The sequence below is a fragment of the Cibotium barometz genome, chromosome 7 (assembly GCF_041138505.1).
Source record: "Cibotium barometz isolate CiBa-2024 chromosome 7, ASM4113850v1, whole genome shotgun sequence".
Taxonomy (NCBI): domain Eukaryota; kingdom Viridiplantae; phylum Streptophyta; class Polypodiopsida; order Cyatheales; family Cibotiaceae; genus Cibotium; species Cibotium barometz.
In genome coordinates, this window is record NC_141052.1 from 55,939,916 (window position 1) to 55,962,309 (window position 22,394).

The 22,394-nt window shown below is 46.8% G+C and overlaps 1 protein-coding gene across 1 annotated transcript in view; it reads left to right on the plus strand.

Annotated features, from left to right (window-relative positions):
- The first annotated feature begins 241 nt into the window (after positions 1-241).
- The window catches only part of LOC147637211 (putative metallophosphoesterase At3g03305), a 55,988-nt gene continuing 33,835 nt past the window's right edge, over positions 242-22,394 (plus strand). The window contains exons 1-2 of the mRNA XM_086800829.1: positions 242-659; positions 729-970. Coding sequence (XP_086656955.1) covers positions 368-659; positions 729-970 — 534 coding nt within the window. The 5' untranslated portion in view covers positions 242-367. The remainder of the gene's footprint in view (positions 660-728; positions 971-22,394) is intronic.

Genomic DNA, 22,394 nt, shown 5'->3' on the forward strand with positions numbered 1-22,394 from the left:
AGAAGGGTGATTTTACACATATTTCTTTTGCTTGTAATACATGGAAAATGCTTCCTTGAAAATGCAAAATGCTTCGTGTCGATTGGAGATGGGTTGCGACACAGTAGTTATTATTTGGGAAGTTTTTTTAGAGCTGAGAAAGAAACAATTGGGCAAAATCATTTGTTCAAAGGATAGATGCTATGAAGATGCATCTGCTAGTGTTCTGATAGTTGGAGTATATTTCTGTTGAGGTTAAGGTTGGCATTATGAGGTATGGGCTATATGTTTTGAGTTATGGAGCTTCTTGGTCTATGGGCTAGATGTTTGAGTTTATATGTAGCTAGTGCAAATTCTCCTTTCACGGGGCACGGCAGCCATCGGCCATATGATGGCTTGTGCTTGCAATGCCCTAGCCCTAGCTCTCCTATGCTTGTGCACTCTGTGCAGCTGCGCCCTCCATTCGCGCACAACGGATGGCAGAGAATTCATCGAACTGTCCACCAACACTAGCAGTGGCCCACTAGGAGGAGGAGGAGGAGTGGTGTGGGTCGTGCAGCTCTCCGATCTGCACTTCAGCTCCTACAGCCCCCATCGATCTGTCTCCTTCAAGCAGCTAGTTAGCCCCCTCCTTGCCCTCATCAACCCCGCTCTCGTACTCATCACAGGCGACCTCACAGGTATGCAAACCCCACCCCAAGTAGGTAGCTCTCTGTACACTCACATAGCTAACATTGGGCTCTGTGTAGATGGGAAAAGTAAGGATCGTGCAACCATGCGCCAGGACGAGTCGGAATGGGTGCAATACAGGGAAGCTGTTGATTGGGTCATCGCCCACAGTGGATTGCCGGACTATGCATTCTTTGATATGCGGGGAAACCATGACAAATTCGGAGTTCCTGAGGCAGGTGGACGGTTCGACTACTTCTCCAAGTATAGCATCAGTGCACGGCAGAACCGCACCCACACTGTCCAGAGTGTCACCCTGCTGGTGAGACCTCCTCTCTGCTGTTTTGTGCATTAGAGACCGTGTCCAATGCTTCAATGAAGTAGAAACATATCAAAGAAGGTGCTGGGAGAGGTTCTTCAAGCGTAGTCCGAGGCATGGCTCAAGGAAGAAAGTCCTTCCTCAGGCAAATTTTGCCCACCCCTTGTGTAAAAACTGTAAGCCTCTTTCAGAACTATGTACTAGAGGACATGGCAAGCCACCTGACTTGCATACTTGGCACTGCTAAATCTTTGTAGCCATTCCATGCTGGCTGTCCATATTGACGCTGTCCCAGGTGGGAAGTGAGATGAGAACAGCACTTAAACTGTCTTCGCGAGGTTTCCAAGAGTGTTTAGGGCTGAAAGAAGACTACCTAGAGCTTCCGCATGTTACATTGGTATCAGAGCATCAGGCTCAGCAAAGCTAAACACTGATTCAGTCCCATATGATGGTGTACAGGTCCAAGGTACAGGAAAGTACACGGATTCGAAGCCCAAGGCGGGAACACAGATCGGGAAGAACTCCCAGGAGGTTTGTTGGTGGTGTTCCATAGTGCCAGATGGGGATGGCAGTTTCGTGAGCCAGATAGGTTCTAAGGGAACGGTACCAAGGGAGGTTGATCCTCCAAGGGTGATGTGAGAGTGCCAGACTCAGTTCCAGGAACGAAGACCAAGACGGTGTTCAGAGTCAGGGCAGGAATGGATTGTGGACTAGAGGAAGACCAGATGCATAGATCTTCATCAGAGACAGGGTGGTTTGGAGAACAGACCGGATTTTCAGAGAAAAAGGTTTGCCCGGGATGGATGATGACAGAGGGACTTCAGGACAGGATTGGGATGATGACAGTCATCCAAGAGCAGGTTGGATTCCCGTCATCAAGTTTAGCAGAGGGGGATTTCATGTGCATCATAGATGCCATGGACATTTCCAGGGCTAGATCCAGAAGAGGCAAGCAGATAAAGACTTTGAACCAGTAGAGGATGGACATGGAGCAGGACTTGGAGCAAACCTTGATCCAGATAGGTGCGGTCGGCTGGCTGCAGAAGTGAGTCGGCTGGCTGTAGGAGGAGTCGGCTGATTCCAGAAGGGGCCAGGGGCTGAAGCGCATCATAAAGTGAAGAGCATCTAAAGGAGCATGCGTTTTGGTATTTTATGGCAAGGCTGCTGGCCGACCAGCAGTCGGCCAGTTTCTAAAGGATCCCAAGGCCTATATAAAGGCACCCTTGCTCAATGTCTTAACCATTCTCTCCCACTAGGGGATTGGATCACTAGAGGTCCCATAGGGGATAGATTTTAGGGTTAGCTACCTTTTTATGAAGGCAGCCAAGGGCTGCAAAGATATGTACCTTTTTGTACCATAGTATATACTGAATTTCCAGCACTTCACTCCCTCTCTCTACTCTCTCTACCTGCGTTTTTGCATCAGATGGTGCGTTTTTGCATCAGAAGGTTTCCAAGAGTGTTTAGGGCTGAAAGAAGACTACCCAGAGCTTCCGCATGTTACAGTCATGGCACCTCTCCAGATTTGAGGACCAGTCCTGGCTTTTCTACAGAGTGGGAACGAGAGGTAGGGTTTTCATTGTTAGATTTTTCCTCTCTTACCTATGTGAAACGTACCTTCGTCTCTAAAGGGGATCCTTTGTCGACCACGAGATCTAGTCGTTTCTAGTCCTTATGAGGATTGTCTCATGGAACATTCAAGGTCTTGGGGGCTTTTTTTCTGCGTCGGCGGAAACAAATTGTCAGAACTCAACTTCATTGTGCACTCACAGGTGGACCTACAGATGTATTGCTCTTGCAAGAGCATAAATTGGATGCTAGTCAGTGTGGGAGATCATGTAAGCTTCTCTCGGGACACACCTTTTGATCACCAGCTATTGGTATCAAAGGTGGTGTCTGTATCTCTATTTCAGCTTTGGTCTTGCCTTGCATCATTGGACATGGTGTCATTTAAACTGCAAGAGCACAGTGGATCCTTCTTATACAGGGTACTACACGCATTGATATTCTCAACCTCTATGCTCCTAACCATAGAGGTGAGAGGATTGTCTTTTGGAAATCTCTCACTACGTTGATGCCTCTTGCCTACCATTGGATTATTGGTGGGGATTTTAACATGGTTGAGATGCCAATGGATAAAAGAGGTGGACATGAGGGGTTGGTGCATCCTCTTGAAAGAGCATCTTGGGAGAGGTTTATACTCTGCATTCATGGCAGAGATTGTTGGCATGAAGATGACATTTTGAGGAGACAATCCACCCTTCTTTATTCATGTTCTAACAAGAGAAGGGATGCAGGATGTATTTATGCACGGTTAGACAAATTTTATGTGGATGATTGGGTGCTCGACGAAGGGGGGCATACTTTTATTGTTGCAGGCACCTTTGAATCGGATCATTGCCCAGTAGTTTTATGCATTAGAGATCCGAGTCGCCATGAATCAACATCCCATGTACGCATCCTTGATCATTTGTTTTCAAAGGTAGAGCTATCACGTTGTATGCTTGATATTTGGAGATCTCATGATTTCTCGCAGGCCTTACAAAGCCTGGTCTCTACTCTCTGTGATATTAGTGACTTTTATCACACATGTGCCCTTTCTAAGAGGCAAGAGGCCTTAGATTTAGAAAGGGCTATTAGATGTAGATTGACTGCCTTACAGAAAGAGCAGGAGAAACATCCTCATGCTCAATGGGTTGCAGATTCTGTATGTACTGTTAGGGTAGAACTTCATCACTCTCTTGAGCAGCGTGCGGAGTATCGTTACCATGCCCAGGAATCCTTTTAGACTCAAATGGGTGGCAGATGCAACAAACATTTCTTTGCTAGTCATGGCCCATCTCATACCAGAGATAGTGTCAGGCAGTTGCAGGATTCAGATGGCACTCTTCACTTAGATTCTCTTATGGTTGGACAGATTGCCATTGATTTCTATCACCAGCTTCTTAGTGCTGAGCCGCACTCTGATTTGAGACATAGGGCATAGAGAAAGGTTTGGAATGCATTGCCACATTTAATCGCTGAGGAGATGCGTGCCGTTCTGGATGCCCCTTTTTCTATGCAGGGGTTTAGTCATGCTCGTCATGCCTTACCTCATGGTAAGTGTCCAGGGGAGGATGGCCTCTCCCTTGTTTTTTAAATTACTTTTTGGGATGAGATTGGGGCTGAGATCACATCGGCTCTTGAGGAGATGTGGGATACAAGTTCTGTGTCTTCTTCTCTCACTGAGGGGCTTATCTATCTTATTCCTAGGAGTGGGGATATTGGCCAATGGAGACCTATCACCTTACTTGGGACTGCATATAAGATTCTTGCTAAGGCAGTGGGCATCAGATTCAGATTGCAGCTAATTTTGAAGGATGTCATTCATGATACTCAGAATGGATTCTTACACGGAATGAGCATCTTTGATAACATTTTCTCGTTTTGGGAGGCCGTGGAATGGGCCAAAGTGAGCGATTAGCCTTTAGCCATTCTGCCATAGTCACAAGGGACGGAAGGGACGGACTGTTGGAACGGAGGGACGCCGAGTCGGGACGGTTCAGGAATGGGGACGGCAGGGGACGGTCGGACGTCCCCCTGGAGGCGTCCCTCACAAGGGATGGTGAAGGGGACGGCAGTAGGAACGGGGACGGCTTGGTGGACGGCAAGGAGCCATTCTGCGCAGTCAGACTGGTTTCTTTTGCCCGTTTCTAGCCGTTTGCGGGGCCATTTCTAGCCGTTTGGCTTGGCTGTTTGGGGAGGCCTTGAGCCTTTGAGGCTTGGGCCTTGAGGCTTGGGCCTTGGGCCTTTGGCCTTGGGCCTTTGGCCTTGGCCCTTGCCTCTCTCTTGCCTTGAGGTTTGGCCTTTAGGCTTGAGCCTTGGGGCCTTGGGCCTTGGCCCTTGCCTCTCTCTCTCTCTCTCACTTGCCCTTGCCTCTCTCTTGCCTATCTAATATCTATATAAGAACAAGGCTACAAGGCTACAAGCACACACACACCCCTTCAAGTTTTCAAAGTTCAAGCAACTCTCTCTCTCTAGTCTCTCTCCCTCAAGCATCTTCTAACTTAGTAACTTCCAACTTCCAAGCCTCTCACACAAGGCCCTACTCTCTACTATCTAGACTCTCTCTCTCTCTCTCTCTCTCACCTCTCCCTCAAGCCTCTTGAGTCTTCCAACTTCCAAGCCTCTAGGCCTCTAGGCTCTCTCTCTCTCTCTCTCTAGTAGACGTTAATACAGCTTTCTTTCTTTCTTTCTTTCTCTCTCTCATTTTGTATCTACTTAATTATTAATACAATCAACCGTCAACGCCTTCACTCTTTGATTGGCGTATTTTGTTAATATGACTCAAAAGCTTACCATTTTATGTAAATTTGTGCTCATTTTGATGTACTTCCAAAGTAGAATAAGTGTAGAGTAGAAAAACTTTAAAAAAAGTATTTTTTGAGTGCCGTTCCCTCCCCTGTCCCCGTTCCCTACTTATGGCTGTCCCCCGTCCCCGTCCCCCGTTCCTTGTGACTATGCATTCTGCTCTTGGATTTTGAGAAGACCTATGATAGAATGGATTGGGATTTCCTTGAGGGTACTCTTACTCTAGGGTACTCTTAGCCATATGGGTTTCTCTCAGAGATGGATCAAGGGAGTTTCATGCATGTATCGTGATGTCCACAGTAGTGTGCTCGCTTGCGGTGATAGAGGAGAGTGGTTTTAGATTTCTTGCTTAGTACGGCAAGGTTGCCCTTTAGCCCCATTATTATATGTCATAGTTGTAGAGGCCATGAGCATCTTCCTCCGCTCCGCTGCTGGTATTTTTGGATTGAGGTTGCCTCTTCGTAGTCAAGAGGAGCTGGTTGACTCGATTTAGTTGATGACACAGCCATGTTCTTGGAGCTTATGTTCCTTCCGGGTAGCACTGGAAGAGTTTTGTTTGGCAGCAGGGGCACTCATTACTTGGCATAAATCTGTTGGTTTTTGGATTAGTGACTCACCGAGAGTTGCTTGGGGTGTAGAGCTTGGTTTTACTTGGATCAGTAGAGGATGCATTGCTAGATATTTGGGATGCCAGGTTAGGGTTGATATTTCTCCTGCACAGCAGTTTGCTCTGGCACTTATGAGTATCCGCAAGAAGCTTCTTCATTGGAACTCCAGGAGATTTAGCCTCCAGTGCTTTGGTGGCTAATCAGGTATTGCTTGCCTCGGCTTGGTTTATTGCCTCTTGTTGGTGCTTCTGTCATGCGTGCATTGGTAAATGTAGAGATTGATCCGCAATTTTCTTTGGTTGGGTTTGGATGGTGCTAAAGACACTCGTGCTAGGGTAGCTTGGTTTATAGTTATTCAGCCTAGACGAGAGGAGGGGCTGAATATTATTTATCTAGATGTTCAGTGCAGGGCGTTCCTCTGCAAACTTATGGTCAGAGGTTTCCTACCAGCACTGAGCCTTGGAAGGATTTTTTCTTGTCTTAGATTTCTGGATGTACACCTCATGTTGGGAGAGATTGGCTGCCAACATGGTTTTTGTTCACAGAGGTTGATATCAGGGCACCATCTTCCCCTCTTATTGTAGCCATTGTCAGAGCATGGAGAAGCACGAGACCATTTTTGCGACAAAGGCTTCCTAGGTCTTTGGATGAGGCTGACCGACAACCTATTATGTAGAACGAGTTCATTAGGAAAGAGGCCGGTTGGCCACTTGGTGCATCTCTGTCAAATCCCGACCGGATCTCCTCGTGATCGTTCCTGGTACGAGACTCGAATCCTGCAATCAAACGAATAAACAACAAGGGGGTGCAGGCCTGACTCACCTCCCAACCATGACAGCCGTGGGCGAGCCCACAGTCTTGGCTATCCCCACCGAGCCACGAGCTGAGCTAACTAGGTTGACGTACCGACCAATCTCCTCCTCGCGACGTCCCATACCGCCACGAAGCTACCCTCGTGGGCCTTGAGATTGCTGCCGGCCTTGGCTGCGTAAAGCAGGTGCACGTCTGCACTAGATCCAGGCTCCAAGACCATAGAGCTCTCACAAACTCGCATATCTCAATAACTAACCTTGGCCACCCTTTTATAGGCTCTTGGCCGGTCATCGGGCGTCCACACTTGGACGCCCGCCCGTCCATACTTGGGTGCCCGCCCGTTAGTATATCCCTAACTCAGCTCGTTAATCAGCTTGCCTAGTTCCAAGCTAAAGGAGCTATGAAAGCTTAGCTGTAGAGTTAGGGTTTCATGTGGGAGACATACACACAGAGATGAAGGGAGAGAGAGAGAGAGACATGTATGGGGATAAGTCAACTCATCAAGTGTGAGTGTGTGACTCCCCTATCACACATGTATATTTGCTCTAATACACATAGTACACTTAGTAGAGCAAATGTATTAGAGCAAATATACATGTGTGATAGGGGAGTCACACACTCACACTTGATGAGTTGACTTATCCCCATACAACTTATGGGCTAGTACACACTATAAGGGTGGGCATAATGCCTTTACCCCAACAACCTCCCACTTAAAGGCAAAGTGCCCTTAAATGAAGGAAAAGAAAAATCAGCATGTACATGATAATATACAAGGCCATATCAAGGCTGAAACTGGCCTCATCCAATGCCCATCAAGTGTCTGCAATGAGCAAATTGCTCTGGAGGCAAACTCTTTGTCAACAGATCAGCCGGGTTGTCATCCGTATGAAGCTTGACAAGCTGAATCAGCTTGTTCTCTATCACCTCTCTGATGAAGTGATACTTCACATCCACATGCTTCGTCTTTGCATGAAAGATAGGGTTCTTTGCCAACTGGATGGCACTCTGACTTTCACAATGCAACAATGGAATATCCCCTGTATAACCTAAATCAACCACTAACCGAGATAGCCATAATGCCTCCTTGCAAGCCTGTGTGGCTGCAATATACTCGGCCTCTGTAGTAGATAAGGCAGTGCACTTCTGCATCCTGGATATCCATGACACAGCACCTCCTGTGAATGTAAACACATAACCGGTAGTAGACTTCCGGTTATCTGGATGACCGGCATAATCCGAATCCGTGTAACCATGCACTAATGCATCCTGTTTGCCAAAGCATATGCACATATCCTGTGTGCCCTTCAGGTATCTCATGACACCTTTCACTGCTTCCCAATGCTTCTGGCCAGGTTTGGCCATGTATCTAGTAACCACTCGCACTGCAAATGCAATGTCCGGCCTGGTAGCAACCATGGCATACATGAGACTGCCACAAGCTGAAGCATACGGAATCTTGGCCATATCAGCCCTGTTACTATCCGACTGTGGGCTGTCCATAGCACTGAGTTTCACATATGGAGGCAAAGGAGTACTAGTCTTCTTCCCCCCATCCATATTGAACCTCTGCAAAACTTTGCCAATGTATTCCTTCTGAGACAAATACAACACATGTTGATTTTTGTCCCGAAGTATCCGCATACCCAAAATGTGATTTGCATCACCCAAATCCTTCATATCAAAGGTCTGATGCAGCCTCTTCTTCAAGGCATCCATCTCTTTACGAGATTTCCTGGCAATCAACATATCATCAACATACAAGATGAGGATCAATAGACCGCCACCAAAGCTTTCTTGGTGTATAAGCAGTGATCTATGTCACTTCTCCTGAGATCCTGGGATTTCATGAATGTATCAAATTTATGATACCATTCCCTTGGTGCCTGTTAGAGCCCATAAAGACTCTTTTTCAGCTTGCATACAAGCTTCTCCTTTCCATTCACTGCATAACCCTCTGGCTTTTGCATATATATCTCCTCATGGAGATCACCGTGAAGAAAAGCAGTCTTTACATCCATCTGAATCAAATCCAGATCATCATGAGCAACCAAAGCTAATACAGCTCTAAGTGTGGTCATTTTGACCACTGGAGAGAAGATCTCATCAAAGTCCACACCATATTCCTGCTTGAAGCCCTTAGCCACTAACCTGGCTTTGTATCTTGGCTTTGCATCTGGTGCAACTTTGAGCCTGTAAACCCACTTGCATGGCAAAACCTTCTTGCCTGTAGGCAAATGCACCAACTTCCATGTTCCATTTTTGTGCAAAGAATCCATCTCTGACTTCATAGCACGCTCCCAAAGAGCCTTGTCTGCCCTCTGTAAAGCCTCCTTATAACATGAGGGCTCCCCACAGTCAGTGAGCATTAAGTAGTCAACCCCTTGAACAAACCTGTCACGGGCTTTGGAGGGTCTTGTGGACCTCCGTACCCAATGACCATCATTTGCAGGTTGCTGTCCAGCCTGCATATCACCTATTGGTGGCTCCTGTTCCATGCCATAAGGTTGAAAGTGTCAGAATATGCAGTGGAAATGATAACCAAACTTGGGTAGACAAGAGCAAGTAGACTGCAGAAAATAAACAGCACAAGAAACACAGAGAGATAGGTGTGTAAACTCTTCTCTATACACAAGATCCCGAGAAAACTGAATGAGGAAGTGGTGGGGGCAAGGGGCCTATATATACATCTCTGGAAGAGCAGTCGGCCAGCATATGAAGTGCCCACGACTGCTGAAAATGGTCCCACGACTGCATTTATGCAGTCGGCCAGCAGATGAATGCCCACGACTGAGAAACTCCAGTCAGCCAGCAGCCTAGTAGCCCACGACTGATAAACATGCAGTCGGCCAGCACTGGAGTGCTCCTGGCATCCTCTGGCAACCCTCCCACCACTAGGAAAAATGGGAAAAATAGGGAAAAATACGGGGAGTGTGGAAAAATGATAAAACACCTTATACAGGGCGGGCACACCCACAACAGAGGCCCTGGTGTATGAATATAGACAGGAGACGACTTCTAACACCCCCTCTCAGCTCCTGGTTGTGAAACCAACCCAAGGGAGCTGGAGTGCCGCCTGAGCGTAGCCTGAGGTAGAGACTTCGTGAAGAGGTCCGCCACATTGTCCTCCGTCGAACAATAAAGTAGCAAGATGTCACCAGCCGAGATCTTCTCACGTACAAAGTGATACTGTATCTCTATATGCTTGGTCCGGGCATGGAAAACCGGGTTCGGAGCAATAGCTATACAACTCTGGTTATCGCACTGGATGACTGTGGGCTCCCTCTGTGGAAACCCAATCTCGCCTAGCAGCCTCCGCAGCCATACAACCTCACAAGCAGCACCACAAGCAGCCCGATACTCTGCCTCTGTCGAAGAAAGGGCAATAGTTGGCTGCCTCTTGCTGCTCCAAGAAACTGCTCTTGAGCCGAGGGTAAAACTGTATCCTGAAGTAGATCTCCTCGTGTCTGGATCTCCTCCCCAATCTGAGTCACTCCAACCTTGGAGCTTGACTCCATTCCCTCCTGTGTAAAAGAGTCCTAGATCCTTCGTACTCTGCAGATACCGCAAGATCCGCAATCCTGCGTCCCAATGAGATTTCAATGGCGTCTGCATAAAAGAGCTCAACAGCCCCACGGAGAAGCTCAAGTCCAATCTGGTGTTCAACAACCAGATCAATGAACCAACCAACTTCCGGTACTGCGAGGCATCAACTGGCTCACAAGGATCTGTAACGGTTAACTTAGTGTTCGGGTCCATCGGCAAAGTAATAGGCTTGCAGTTCTCCATCCCAAAGGCCTCAAGCAACTCATGAACATATCGTTGCTGAGAGACGAAAAACCCCCTCTGGGTCTGCCAGATCTCCAATCCCAAGAAGAAGTGGAGTAAGCCTAAGTCGGTCATCTCAAACTCCTTTGACAAGGCAGCCTTCGTCACTCCAATGTGCTCCACATGACCGCCGGTGAGAATGAGATCATCCACATAAAGGATGATGAGTGTGACCATGCCGCATTCGCGAAAGAGATATAGGTTCGGATCTGCAACCGATCTCTGAAATCCAGTCCGAATAAAGAAGGAATCAATCTTTTGATTCCAAGCCCTGGGAGCCTGCTTAAGACCATACAAGGCCTTAGGTAACCTGTAAACCATCCCTTCTGATCCTGGAACAATAAAGCCTGGAGGCTGCTCAACGTACACCTCCTCCTGCAGGTCACCATTAAGGAACACAGATTTTACATCCATCTGATACACGGGCCACCTCTGAGAAGAAGCAAGGGCAAGAACGGTCCGAATCGTGGTCATCCGCGCTGTCGGTGCAAAGGTATCCTCGTAGTCGATGCCTGGCCGCTGAGCATAACCTTTAGCCACAAGCCTGGCTTTGTGTTTGTCCACCGACCCATCAGACGCGTATTTGGTCTTAAAGACCCATTTGATACCAATGACTGACCGCTTCGACGGCCTCAGAACCAACTCCCAAGTGTTGTTCTTCTCGATGGCATCAAGTTCCACCTGCATGGCTTTCCTCCAAGTATCCTGTGAAAGGGCTTCCTTTACGGAAGTGGGCTCTTTGTCCCGCATGATATGAGACATCAAGGTATAGTTCACCTGAACAAGCTCCGCCGTGTTGCTTTTATCTCGGACTCGATGTGATCTTCGAGGGCCGTCCTCTGTGGTCCACTCGGAGGGTAGCTCCGTGACACCTGACTCCCGAAGGGTGTCTAACAACCACTTAGGTTCTCGAACAGATCGTGGAGCCTCCTGTGGTCGCGGGGGCTCAACTCTAGCTGCGGGCTCAACCTCCTGTGATGACTGAGGTGGATCAACTGGAATGAAAGACTGGGAATCATCATCAAGACTCCTCTGGATCTCCAAGAAGTGGCGGCTCCTCGACAGTGGATGCTGGAACATGCTCGTCAAAGACCACATCCCGGCTGACAACAATCTCATTCCTCTCTGGATCATACAACCTGTATCCCTTGGAAAGAGAGTTATACCCCACAAATACCAGCTTGCGGGACTTGGAGTCAAGCTTCCCCCTCTGCTTCTTCGGAATATGTACGTACGCATCACTCCCAAAGACACGGAAGTACGAGACATCGGGTTTCCTGCCAAAATATGCCTCGAATGGAGTCATATGGGGTACAGAAGTCGTCGGAGAGCGGTTAATGGTATGGACAGCCGTTGCCATAGCCTCACCCCAAAGTGGACAAGGAAGATCACGATGCTCCACCATGGTCCTCGCCATCTCCACCACAGTCATGTTCTTACGTTCAACAACTCCATTCTCCGAAGGTGATCCGGTATTGGCCAATTCCCTTTTGATGCCATGATCTGCACAAAACCTGAAAAATACAGTCGAGGAGAATTCACCTCCTTTATCAGCCCTGAGAGTCTTAACCTGATATCCAGACTCTTTCTCCACCATCACGCGCCAATCCTTGAACCGAGCAAAAGCCTGGTTCTTCTGGGAAAGAAAGTAGACCCACGTGAATGTGGTACAATCATCAACAAGCAGCATGAAGTAGAGAGATCCTCCCAAGGATTGTATCTGCTGTGGTCCACACAAGTCAGTGTGAATCAACTCCAATGGTTTCGAAGCCCGCCTGGAAGCCTGCTTCGGAAAGGATTCCCTGTGCTGCTTACCACGTATGCAAGAACTGCAGCGTCCTTGCCTAGTACCAACATCTGGCAAGCCAACCACCATCTGGTCCCGGAAGGCGCGCCGCAAAGCATCCACATTTAAGTGGCCAAAGCGAAAGTGCCACAAATCTCCGACCTGAGAGCCTGTCAATGAGGAGAGTGTAGAGAGCTTGTAGATGCCATTCTCCACACCGCCTTCCCAAACAACTTTGCCTGTTTCACGGTCCCTTAGAGCAACTGAATGCTTCTCAAATTCCACCCGAAAGCCAGTCTTGCATACCTCATGCACTGACAGAAGATGAAAACCCAGAGCAGGGACATAAAGAACACGGGAAGCATGCTTGCCCCCTTGCCGTCGGGAATAATCTCCATCCGGCCGTCACTATGTATTGGAATAGTGGAGTTATCGCCAATAAAGATACGACCTGACTGCCGTTTCAGATCCAGAAAGAAGTCACGGGATGGAGTCATGTGCCTGGAAGCACCACTGTCGAGAATCCATTCCCGGGTATCCTTCGCGGTGAAGCCAACTGCCTCCTCGCTCGAAGATGATGAAGCATTGGAGTCCACCATCTCTAAGTGCACAAATGCCGGAGTCTTTGTAGCTGAGGCTGAGGAATCAGCACTCTTCCCTATCCGCTTAGGGCACTTCCTTCAGTAGTGGCCTTTCTCGCCACAATCATTACAAGATCTTTCGGCCTTCAGCTTCTCTCGTTTTGGATCAGGCTTCTTCTCAGAAGACTTCTCCGGTGAAGCCTTCCCTTTGCCCTTGTTGGAATTCCGGCCTTTCGACCGTTGGCCAGTTAAGGCCTCCGAACCTCCGCCGTGAGGAGGGTTCGTGAAATGTTCCTCCTGGTCCAAGACCATTGGCACAAGCTCCTCCCAAGTAATGGTGCTGAGCCTGCCACTCGTGATCAACGAGGAATAGAAAGCAGAATACTGACCAGGCAATTGGGAAAGCAAAGTGATGGCCATATCTTCAGATGATATCTCTTTCCCAGCTTGTAGGACTTCCTGCTGAAGGGCCTGCAGCTTGTTAATGTGTTCCTGCATCGTCGAAGACTTTGCAGGGTTCATAACCCGCATCTGCACTTCCAAGGAGATCCGTTTCATGGGTGACACCCTGTTATACGCTTCACATGATTGATCACTTGTGGTGTGCAATTGAGGAAAATAAACGACCGGACCCTGGCGTTGACACGATCCCACATGTGTGCCTGTGCCTCTCGGTCCTTCCTCGTCGATAATAACTCCCCTTCCTCAGCTTCCGGCCGTGGCACCCCGATGATAATAAAATCAGCAAGGTCATATGACTCCAGAACCGACTCCATCATGACCTTCCAGATGCCGTAATTGGACCCGTCCAACTGACGATCCATTGGGAACGTGGGGAGAGTCGGAATCTTCACGTGCTTCTCAGCCATCTCTAGTAAATCTGCCATCGCGGAGAGTAACCTGAAAGGGTGGGTGGGTGGGGAAAAAACAATCTGTAAACCTGCAAGTGGCTGTCCAGCACCTTGGCCCGCCTTCCTCTTGCACCTTCTCTTCCCGTTCAGCCCAAAACAGTCCACCAATCAGCAGCCTAACGCTCCCCCTCTTGCTCAGAAAAACGCCCAAGATCTGTCTAGAGCCTAGGGCTCTGATACCATGTCAGAATATGCAGCGGAAATGATAACCAAACTTGGGTAGACAAGAGCAAGTAGACTGCAGAAAATAAACAGCACAAGAAACACAGAGAGATAGGTGTGTAAACTCTTCTCTATACACAAGATCCCGAGAAAACTGAACGAGGAAGTGGTGGGGGCAAGGGGCCTATATATACATCTCTGGAAGAGCAGTCGGCCAGCATATGAAGTGCCCACGACTGCTGAAAATGGTCCCACGACTGCATACCAGCAGATGAATGCCCACGACTGAGAAACTCCAGTCGGCCAGCAGCCCAGTAGCCCACGACTGATAAACATGCAGTCGGCCAGCACTGGAGTGCTCCTGGCATCCTCTGGCAACCCTCCCACCACTAGGAAAAATGGGAAAAAATAGGGAAAAATACGGGGAGTGTGGAAAAATGATAAAACACCTTATACAGGGTGGGCACACCCACAACAGAGGCCCTGGTGTATGAATATAGACAGGAGATGACTTCTAACAGAAAGATCATGCGCGGTATCTCCTCTAACTGTGGGATATCCATAGGGATATCTACTGCCATCTCTGGCTGTCCATTTGGACCATTTTCAGCACCATTTAAGGGCTGGTTTTGATGCTGTAATGGCTGATTTACAGCCCTTGGTTGTTGTCCATGATGTCCATCATCATCAAAGATGACTCTGCCAGGCTCCTGTTGCCTTGCAGGCTCCTTATACATGCATGTTTCATCAAAAATGACATCATTGCTGCGTATAATCTTTCTATTCACGGGATCCCAAAGTCTATACCCCATTTCACCTCTGTCACCATATCCTAGGAATATGCATTTGTGAGACTTAGGATCAAGTTTGGTGCGTATTTCCCTGCGTATGTGCAGGTACGCAACGCAACCAAACACTCTCAAGTGCTTGTAGGACGGAGGCTTCCCTGTCCATACTTCCTCTGGCACTTTCCCACCAAGCCTCGTGTTAGGTGACCTGTTTATAAGATGAACGGCTGTCATAACAGCTTCAGCTTAAAAACCATGAGGTAACGCAGCATGTGACAACATAGAACGGACCTTCTCCTGAATGGTCTGTTCATCCTCTCTGCTGTCCCGTTTTGTGGAGGATCATAAGGAGTAGAGAGCTCCCTCTTGATGCCTTTAGCATCACAAAAGTCCTAAAACTGTTTGGACATATACTCCACCATTATCGGAACGCAAGCGGCAAAGCCTTCAGTGTTTTGCCAGTTTGATTCTCAACATAAGTAACAAACTTCTCAAACACTGAGAATGTATCACTCTTCAAACAAAGAGGATAAACCCACACCTTGCGTGTGGCATCATCAATAAAAGAGACAAAATATTTTGCCCCTCCCAAAGAAAGTTGAGGCATCTCACATACATCTGTATGCACAAGCTCTAACTGAGCATCTTTCTGTCCAAGAGCTTTCTTGTGGGGGCACTGGAGTTGCCTGCCATATATACAATGCTCACAAAACTGAAAACTTGAGAACTTTAGAGAAGGCAAGTAACCAAAACGAGACAATTGCTCCATTCCTTTGACACTCATGTGTCCCAACCGGCTATGCCACATAGAGATTTCCGGCAGCTCGGTTGCATTCACATTAACATGGCCAGCATGCATGAAGTAAAGAGTGTCCGCCTTAGAGCCTCTGGCAACAACCAGTGAGCCCTTACTAATCTTCCACTTTCCACGACCAAATGTGGTAACATAATCAGCATCATCAAGCTGTCCAGTAGAAAGCAGGTTCTTCTTGATCTCAGGCACATGCCTGACATCATGGAGCAAACAAGTCTCTGCAACCTGTGACATGAAAGGAGGCACCTGAATCAATGATCCACGAGTGCATACCATGACCATCTCCTGTAAGGAGTGAATGGGCATCAAGTGAAGACGTGAATAGGACTTCATCCTCACTGTCACCTGCATGTGACACATTGACTTCTTCAATCTTGACTCCACTTTTGCCCTTTGGCTTCATCTTTGTCTTTGTCTTTTCCTTTGCCCTTTTCCTTTTGATCATTCTTCCATTTGTAGCATTGCTTTTTGAAATGTCCTTTCTTGCCACAATAATGGCATTCCAAGTCCTTTTTGGAGCGGGACTTGCTCCTTCCCCGTTCTTGGCTTTTACCCCTTTGTTGGGATCTCCCACGTGCATTCATTGCATTGGACTTTCCAACAGAGTTGTTTTTCTTGTTCATCTCCTCTTGAAGGAGAGCACCCTCCACATCTGCATATGACAGCATAGCATTTGAATTGCTAGTGGCTGTCCTGAATGTGTCCCAACTTTCTGGCAAAGTGCATAAGAGAAAGGTGGCTTTGAACTCATCGTCCATTGCCAACTTTTGATCGATGACCTGGCTGACAACACCATTATTCTCATTTAGATGGGCTGTCATAGACGCCCCTTCCTTCATTTGAAGACCTATGAGTTTCTTCAACCAATACACTTTGCTTGAGGCACTTTGCTGGGCATACAAGTCCTGCAATCTTTGCCACATTCCCCAAGCTGTCTTCTCTTCACGTATGCTGAAAAGTAAAGTGTCTGACACAGACAACATGATGGTGGATCTTGCCAGCTCATCCATATCTTCCCATTCTTCAGCAGTAAGAGAAGCGGGCATTACACCCCTTTCTTTGATGGGCTTGTGCTGCTTCTTTTGGAGCAACACATTATAGCACTGGGTTTGCCAAATGTCATAATTATGTGAGCCTTCAAGCTTCTTGATGTGAAGCAATGAAGAGCTCTCACCTGTGGTTGCCATAGCAATATGCAACTTGTCACAGTCAATGCCTGACTCCCTGCAAGATGTGCAAACACTGCACCAAAAGCACACAAAGTGCTCACAGTTGTTCTCCCAAAGTTTATCTCCCACTGCGGAAGCACAAATGCAACTCTACTCCCACTGTATGTGATAAAATCACCAAAATCTGGTTGCTGCAGATTTAGGACAGCACCTTAAATGTGCTCTGTTCCCCTGCCAAAGTACTGTACAACAGTACTAAGTGCTCACCAATGATGTACCAAATCTGTACCCGCAAGTACAGCAGCTGAAAATGAGCCTTTTCTTCACTCAAATCAATGTACAGCCATGCCAAAACTTGTACAAAGTTGTACCAAATCTGTACCAGCAAGTACAGCAGCAATAAATGCTCTTCTGGCTGTCCAAATGAGTGAAAATCAGACCTTGACAGTCCTCACCACTGCATACAACAGTCCCGGACAGAAATTGAGCAAAAGCCCCTTGACTGTAAGTGGATTTCTGAGGGTTCAAGGCATAAAAGTCTTCCCTGCTGCTTTGCCAAGCTCAACAAGCATAAAATCTTGAAAAGCCCCTTGATTCAAGATCAATTTCTGATCATACATGGTACATTAACGCACATGAAGGCATCCAGAGTCTTCACAATGCTTCCCCCTGGCCACATATACATCCAATACATAAAAGCCCCTTGATTTACAGGCACATTGAGTGCTTGACAGGCATCAACACATTGCCCAAAGCATCAAATGCCAGTGCCTGCATGCAAACCAACCCAATTGGCACAAAAGCCCTTTGATTTGCACTCCAATTTCCTGCAATTTTGCCCCAAATGTGAGATTGCTCACATCATACAGCATGTATGAATGCCCAATGGCACAATTACATCAAAAGCCCCAAATTTTGACATCCAATTTCTTGCAAATTGACCCTGAATGTGACCAATGTCACCCAATGTTGCCAATTTTGCTCAAAAAATTGAGCAATTTGGACCTGTACCTGCTCAATTGATGAAAATGAACAAGCAAATCCCAAAATTGAAGGCAAATACCTCTGAAATCAGATGATTTCTGTTGCAGAAAGGGGGGGGGGGGGCGTCAAATTTGCTGTTGCTGTGCAGACTGCTGAAGCTGTATTCGTGCTGCTTGCTGGTCAGGCTTCTACAGTTAGTGCAATAGGGCACAGGTAGGTTGCTGCAAGAGCCACAGGAAGCAACAACAGTCACAGCTGGCGATGGTGGGCACAGCTGGCGATGGTGTTGTCAATAGGCGGCGAAGGGTAGCTGCAGCAGCACTGAACAGTAGTAAGAGGCGGCGGGACCTCCACGGGGACACGTAAGCGTGCCCTTTGTTACGCCTTGGCCAGCGCTACACGCGATGGGCTGAGCGCCGCCCGCCAGTGATGGCACCACCACCGCGTACTGCAGAGTCTTTGACTCCCACGCCACCGTCAGACCCACGAACGGGTACTTTGCTGCCAGCGACACGCTTACCAGCACCAGACACACCACGTGTTTTTCCAGCGGCTCCAGCTTCACCCCTCGCTCTGCTGAAGGAGAAATGGCTGTCCTCGTCTCCTTCTCTTTCCGCCCACCTGCCTGCGCGACTAGTTCAACGCAGGGACACACAGTCGTTGCACACTGCACAAACCCTAACAAACCCTAGCCAGCTTGTCGCAGTCAGCAGAGCAGTCAAATTCGTAACCCTAAAACCAGTGCTCTTCGATGTAGAAACCCTACCACTCTCTACCACAGGGATCTCTTGTAGCCAAAGCTCTGATACCAGTTGAAGGAGCTATGAAAGCTCAGCTGTAGAGTTAGGGTTTCATGTGGGAGACATACACACAGAGATGAAGGGAGAGAGAGAGAGAGAGACATGTATGGGGATAAGTCAACTCATCAAGTGTGAGTGTGTGACTCCCCTATCACACATGTATATTTGCTCTAGTACACATAGTGCACTTAGTACATTAAAAGTACTAAGTGTACTATGTTCTATACAACTTATGGGCTAGTACACACTATAAGGGTGGGCATAATGCCTTTACCCCAACACAAGCTTCCCCAAGCCTCGAAACTAGTCTTGCGTGCGTGTAGCACACGGTAGATACACATTGTGCACATGACATACTCCCCTTCCTCTAAGAGCTCACTTCTGAGCTCACTAAAAAGCCAGGGTAATCTCTCTGAAGAGTAGTCAATGTCTCCCATGTAGCGTCCTCCTCAACACGATCCTTCCACTTGATCTTGTATTCCGTGATAAGGGTATTACGCAATCTTCTTTCACGAAATCCAAGAATCTTTTCAAGTTCGTGTGGAACAAATGTCATGTCCTCGACATCTATAATTTCTTGAGGAGTAGCTAACTGATCTGTTCTACCCAGTATTTCCTTAAGTCTACTGACATGAAATACAGGATGAACTTTCACATGAGAAGGCAAATCCAATTCATATGCAACTGAACCAATCCGTCGTGTAACACGAAATGGTCCACAGTATCTAGGGGATAATTTCGGAGATTGACCTGTCCGTAAAGTCTCGGAATCTTTCAGAACTCGCAAATACACCATCGTTCCTTCAGAGAACTCTCTGGGTGAACGATGTCTATTAGAATAAAACCTGTCTCGGTCTTGAGCACTTCTAATAGATTCCTTTGCAACTTGTAACATTTCCTGCATATCTTGCAAAAAATTACGTGCTGCGTCATGCTGAAGTCCTGAGAATCCTATTGTAACAGGTGATCTAGGTTGAAAACCATACATAAGCATGAAAGGACTGAACCCTGTACTCGTATGCTTAGTATTGTTATATGCAAATTCTAGCATAGGAAGATAATCCTCCCATGAACTCTGTCTTTTGGATACATATGCTCGAAGCATATCCTCCAAAATTTGGTTCACTCTTTCAGTCTGGCCATCAGATTGAGGATGATCAGAGGAACTCAAATTCAAAGTTGTTTCCAACTTCTCAAAAACAAGTTTCCAAAAATCACTCGTAAACTTAGAGTCCCTATCACTGACTATGTCCTGCGGTAACCTGTACAGTCTAAACAATTGCTCGATAAACTGCCGTGCTAATTGTGTAGCTGTAATTCCGGGCAAGCGATCTACCACAACCCAAATAGAATTGTGGCCTTGATGTGTTCTTGGCAATCCGGTAATAAAATCCATGGAAATACTTTCCCATTTATTACCTGGGATTTGCAAAGGATGCAACAACCCAGCCTGTCTAAAGCGTTCAGCTTTATTTGCCTGACAAATTTGACACTTGAGAACATAATCTTCTACATACCCTTTCATCTTTGGCCAATAAAAAAGTGTGTTTCACTAATGATAACGTCCTGTGTACCCCAGGGTGTCCAGCAGAAGGGGCGTCGTGACACTCCTTAAGAATCTTGGACCTAATGTTCGGGATCTGTGGTACACAAATTTTGTCATTACGAAATAGTAAACCATTCCGAATCATCCACTGGCCTCCTGCAGCCTGAATGGTAGACTGCTCAGTTATCGAGTCTTGGTCAATCAATGAGCTCCCGTCCTAGATCTTCTGCCAAAATGGACCAAAATAACTATCAGTCCTGCAAAGCCCTTTCAATGACTGAAATAAGTCAGTTGTAATCTCGGTGAACGACAAAGTATTCACCTCTCTAATTCGACTAAGCGCATTTGCAACACTATTCATGGACCCTTTCCGATAACGGATCTCAAAATCAAAATCTTGCATTAACTCCGCCCAACGAGCTTTCCTTCCTCTCAAATCATCCGCATCACACACATACTTGATTGACTGATGATCAGTCAATACCACAAACTTGGAGCCATATAAATAATGTCTCCAAACCTTGAGAGCATGAATCACAGCATAAAGCTCCTTCTCAAGGGTTGGCCTACGAGATTGAGTATCGTCTAGCTTTTTACTTTCAAAAGCAACCGGTCTACCATCTTGAAATAGAGCAGCCCCGATAGCATAGTCATTGGCATCAGTTTCAAGAACATAAGGCCGACTAGGATCAGGTAATGCTAAGATAGGTGCTTCCTTGACTTTATCTTTCAAAAGTGTGAAGGCCATATCCAAATCGTTATTCCAGGTGCTAGGCTGATTTGACTTACGTCCACGACCTTTCAATAAGTCGGTCATCGGTAGTGTGAGCTGAGAGTACTCCCGTACAGATTTTCGAAGAAAAACAACAAAACCGAGAAAAGAACGAAGTTGTTTCACTGTTCGCGGTATAGGCCAGTCCAGAACCTTCTGAACTCGGTCATAGTCAATGCTCAATCCATCTCAAGTGATCTTGTGTCCCAAGTAAATGATGTCGGTCATAAAGAACTCACATTTACTCAACTTAGCATATAGTTGATTCTGTCTTAAAATAGATAAGACAATCGTGAGGTGTCTGACATGATCCTCAAGAGTACGACTATATATCAAAATATCATCCAGGAACACCACCACAAATTTCCCCAAATGTTCACGAAAAAGATCGTTCATCATTTGCTGGAAAGTGGCTGGAGCATTGGTTAACCCAAAAGGTAATACGAGAAACTCGTAATGGCCATACCTAGTCCGAAAGGCGGTTCTTTCGACATGCCTTTCATGAATACGTATCTGGTGGTAGCCAGTATGTAAATCTATCTTCGTGAAATATTTCGCTCTTGCTAACCGGTCAATCATGTCATCTGATCTAGGGAGAGGATAACGGTTCTTAATGGTCAGCTTGTTCAATCTCTTGTAATCTATACACATTCTCCAGATATTGTCCTTCTTTCTCCTAAGCAACACAGGTGCACCCCAAGGTGATTTACTTGGACGGATCTGGCCCATCCTCAAATAATCTTCGAGTTGTTTAGTCAACTCATCATCCTCAGCTTGGCTCATCCTGTGAGGTGGAATACTGACAGGATGAGCACCAGGGATCAAGTCAATACGATGATCTACTGCCCGTTCAGGTGGTAAACCCGATGGCAGTTCCTTAGGAAATACGTCTTGAAACGAATCAAGTATCTTCTGTTGTGCTTTCAAACACACTTAATTCATTGACATCCATGGAAGGTATGAGAAATGAAGAAAGTGGAATCAAGACACAATGGAAAGCGGTATACAAAGAAGAATCCATTATATTTCCAAAATCAATTGTATTTACAAGAGGTCCCTGAGAGGGATGAATACAATCACCTAAAATACTATACTGGATGTCCCTATGTTGAAAAGAAAAAATATGACTAGACCAATCTATCTGGACTTGAAGAGTCTTAAACCACTCAATCCCTAATAACAAGTCTACATTCTCTAGGTGCATTACATAGCATTCCAGAGTATCTTTGTAGTCCTGAATCTGGATTGGAAGCATCTCCACCTTTTGATCCCATACTTGCCTTCCCGCAGGTAGGCGTATCTCGTAGGTATGATCGCTGGGTGTCGTATCAAGACTCAATTTCTGCACAAGTTTGTAGTTAACAAAATTGTGTGAGCTGCCAGGGTCTAAAAGAATGTGAATCTTATGGCCATTCACTTCTCCATAAACTCGGAGAAGATCATGCAAGCCAAATACCTTAGAATTGAACAGACAATCAGAACAAGTACTAGGGCGAGAAAGTACAGTAATTGACG